General features: G+C 39.5%; 1 protein-coding gene across 1 annotated transcript; it reads left to right on the top strand.

Annotated features, from left to right (window-relative positions):
* The first annotated feature begins 275 nt into the window (after positions 1-275).
* LOC141167578 (olfactory receptor 11L1-like) lies at positions 276-1,214 on the top strand. The gene has a single exon (XM_073654966.1). The coding sequence runs from the start codon at positions 276-278 to the stop codon at positions 1,212-1,214; it is 939 nt and encodes a 312-aa protein (XP_073511067.1).
* Positions 1,215-4,152: the final 2,938 nt, after the last annotated feature.

Raw genomic sequence — 4,152 nt, 5'->3', positions numbered from 1 at the left:
TGATAGAGATGAGCGAATTGATTCTCAGGACCATGGTTTTAGAATTTGCAATGTTTAGAAACCTAGTACAGAGTCTGTAGACAGTAGTACATGGGCACAATACCATTATCCCTGCCCAGAGAGATGTGTGGTGAGGAGAGTAAAAGGATTTTGTTTTTTAACTTTTTAATGGCCTTTTATGGTTCAGATGTTCTACTTTGTTGATGTCGCTTGCACTATTACCACTTATGTGATTCTGGCCTTTTACAGTTAACACATTATGGGTTCATCTCTTAATGAAGAATACTTCAATTTTTTACTTGCAGACAAATCTGACTGCGGCCGTGGAGTTTTTCCTCTTGGGATTTCAAGGCAGTCACGTTTTAAGAATTTTTCTATTCCTTCTGTTTCTTCTTGTTTTTGGTGCAACCATATGTGGAAATTTGCTGATAATATTATTAGTGTCCTCCTGTAAAAACCTCCACACTCCAATGTACTTTTTCATCTCAAAATTGTCCATCAGTGACATCTTGTTAACTACAAATATTGTCCCAAAGATGTTCCACATCTTACTGAATAATGGAGGGACCATCAGTTTTACTGGTTGTATCACACAACTTTATTTTTTCAGTGCCTCAGAAGAATTTGAATGTTTTCTCCTCACAGTGATGTCCTATGACCGATATGTGGCCATCTGTAATCCCCTCCGCTATACTTCTATCATGACCAGAGCATATTGTGTGATCTTGGTTCTAATAAGTTTGGTTTTGTCTTTTACTGTTTCAATCATTGTCACCACGACACTATCTACTCTGACCTTTTGTGGAACAATTATTAATCATTTTGTCTGTGACACTGTTCCTTTAGTGGAACTTGCCTGTTCTGACACTTTCATCATTCACCTGGAGATATACATACTTAGCATTCCTTTGGTTATTGCCCCTACTGTAATAATTATAGACTGTTATGTTAATATTATAGTTAACATCCTGAGGATCCCATCCAGTACCGGTAGACAGAAAGCCTTCTCCACCTGTAGCTCCCACCTCACTGTGGTCTCCATATTTTACTGGACCATGTTCAGTGTTTATGTGGTTCCAACAAAAGGTCAATCTTCTACCATGAGTAAGATCCTATCACTGCTATATACTGTCTTTACTCCTTTGATTAACCCCATAATATACAGCCTGAGAAACAAAGAAATTAAAAAAGCCTTACAAGCAACTCTTAAATAACAGATATCTTAAAAATGGAAACTCTTTCTCATAGCTGGTCATTAGGAGTGACAGGATTACGTAGATCTCTTTAGGTCACTCTGTATTTTTGATGTTAGTCTATTTTTAATGTACAATAGCTACATGAAGCGACAAACAGAAATGCAACCAGACAACCATTCGGGTAAAAAACAATAGCTAATCTTGTCTACAACTCCGTACCTCCGGGATGCTATAGAAACTAAAGCCTCTTTAAACACTGCAATAATGTACAATTGAGGGAATCATTTTGATACAAATGTTTCTAAATTCTTCATTCTGTGATTTCAAACTATTCTTCATTCCTCCATGATCCAGATTGGAAAACTGTTATGATCTGCAACATGTACTAAGGAAAGATAGGCAAAGCTGTCCCTACAGTAAGACTAAGCTGAATCACTACAATGTAGCGGGCTCCCTGTTCCTAGTGAACAGACCCGCCTTCGTCCTCGGCTAGTCTGAACGAAGACCTATAGAATTAAGGAAGGGGTCCCTAAAAGAACTAAGGACTGGGACAAAATGGGACACCTCCTAAACAGAGAAGTTGTTGCAGAACACAAAAAAGACAAACTGACAAAAAGTAGTAGAGGTCCCAGAGGACCAAGCAAACTTGACAGAGAAAGGCACCGAAGCACCAGGCTAGAGAAACAGTCAAACACTGAACTCCAGCACAGCAAGAAGGGCGGAGCTGGAATATAAAGGCAGATGGTCACGTGACCGCAAAACACAAGATAGAAAAAACAAACATGAGGGTTCTAACAAAAACACAGAAGGAAGATGGCATGAGCCAGCAGGTTTACCCAAAATACTTTTGGATTTAGCTCACACACACAGCTAGCCAATCACGGAAATATTAGTTCAGTGGTCACTGATGACTTCTATCCACTATAAAAGTCCAAGCAGGAGGTGCTACATTTTTTAACATCTTTCTGGTGTACCTTTGCCACAGCCAATATTGCAGTATTTTCTGTGATACTGATGATGATGATATCACCTCTGACACTGACGTCATGACTTTCAGCCAGTGCTCAGAACTAGAGATTAGCGTTGTTCTACTCGAACTGTTCGCCAATCTCAAATTCGAGCTGTTTTGGGCGGTGTTCCAGCCGTTCGGCGAACACGAACGATTTGAGAAAAATTTGGCTGTTCGAGGTTATGTTCGATAACTGTTCGTGCACGAAAATCATAACTGGATTTTTTCTCAGTAATGATGAAAATTAATGTTAATACCCAGTTTGAGTGTACAGCGGGGTGGGGGGAGGGGCAGGGGATGGATCTCTGCAGGAATAATGAAGATCTCCATTTTTTTTCTCTTTCCCGCATTTGCAGTGGGGAGGTGCAGTCTGTCGGCCTATCAGCAGCGCACACACGGAGCGAACTGCTGTTTTTCACACAAGCAAGGGCATGTGTCATTGGCAGTGTATGTCACATGTCCTTGCCCTATAAGACCAAGCCATTTTCCCCGTCGCCACCATTTTCTCACTGCTGCAGCTGCGTGTTAGACGGCACCGCTGTTGCTGTGTGCGCTATACCTTGTTAATTTCAAGATAATTTTCGCACAAATCTACAGATAGCTTGGGAGTAGGGAATAGTTGTGATTGCAGTCCTTTTAAGGACTAGGTTACAGCATTTCCTATGACTTTTATCAGGCAGGTCTGTGCTCTTAAATAGATAGATTGTGGGAGTAAAGACTAATTGTAATTGCAGTCCTTTTCAGGACTAGGTTACATCAGTTCCTATCAGTTTTTGCCAGGCAGGTCTGTGCCAGTGCTGTGCAAGTTTTTTTCACAGCATTTGGCTGAATCTAGCAAAGCTAATCCTTTTTGGCCTATTGCAGAGTGTGTTAGTCAGTGGAGTAGACTATCTGTGTTGCAAGATATACCACCTGTGTATAGAATACCAATTTTTTTACTGCACCTAGTGAAGTAAAATCTTTTGGGCATAGCATCATTCTATTAGTCCATCTATACTGACCTCCATCAGGTTGCAAATTGAATATAATTTTTTTCTGCATCTAGCTCTGAAAAAATATTTGGGCTTCTAGTAGTGTGTGGGACTTGTTCTATTAGTCCATCTATACTGACCTCCATCAGGTTGCAAACTGAATATAATTTTTTTCTGCGTCTACCTCTGAAAAAATATTTGGCCTTCTCCCAGTGTGTGGGACTTTCTCTATTAGTCCATCTATACTGACCTCCATCAGGTTGCAAATTAAAAATAATTTTTATCTGCATCTACCTCTGGAAAAAAATTTGGGCTTCTAGCTGTGTGTGGGACTTGTTCTATTAGTCCATCTATACTGACCTCCATCAGGTTGCAAACTGAATATAATTTTTTTCTGCATCTAGCTCTGAAAAAATATTTGGGCTTCTAGCAGTGTGTGGGACTTGTTCTATCAGTCCATCTATACTGACCTCCATCAGGTTGCAAACTGAATATAATTTTTTTCTGCATCTAGCTCTGAAAAATATTTGGCCTTCTAGCAGTGTGTGGGACTTTCTCTATTAGTCCATCTATACTGACCTCCATCAGGTTGCAAATTAAAAATAATTTTTATCTGCATCTACCTCTGAAAAAATATTTGGGCTTCTAGCTGTGTGTGGGACTTGTTATATTAGTCCATCTATACTGACCTCCATCAGGTTGCAAACTGAATATAATTTTTTTCTGCATCTAGCTCTGAAAAAATATTTGGCCTTCTAGCAGTGTGTGGGACTTTCTCTATTAGTCCATCTATACTGACCTCCATCAGGTTGCAAATTAAAAATAATTTTTATCTGCATCTAGCTCTGAAAAAATATTTGGCCTTCTAGCAGTGTGTGGGACTTTCTCTATTAGTCCATCTATACTGACCTCCATCAGGTTGCAAATTAAAAATAATTTTTATCTGCATCTACCTCTGAAAAAATATTTGGGCTTC

This window comes from Phyllobates terribilis, unplaced genomic scaffold (assembly GCF_046119375.1).
Source record: "Phyllobates terribilis strain yellow unplaced genomic scaffold, ASM4611937v1 Scaffold_11__3_contigs__length_659146591, whole genome shotgun sequence".
NCBI classification, from domain to species: Eukaryota; Metazoa; Chordata; class Amphibia; order Anura; family Dendrobatidae; genus Phyllobates; species Phyllobates terribilis.
This window is presented reverse-complemented; position numbering and strand designations above follow the sequence as displayed.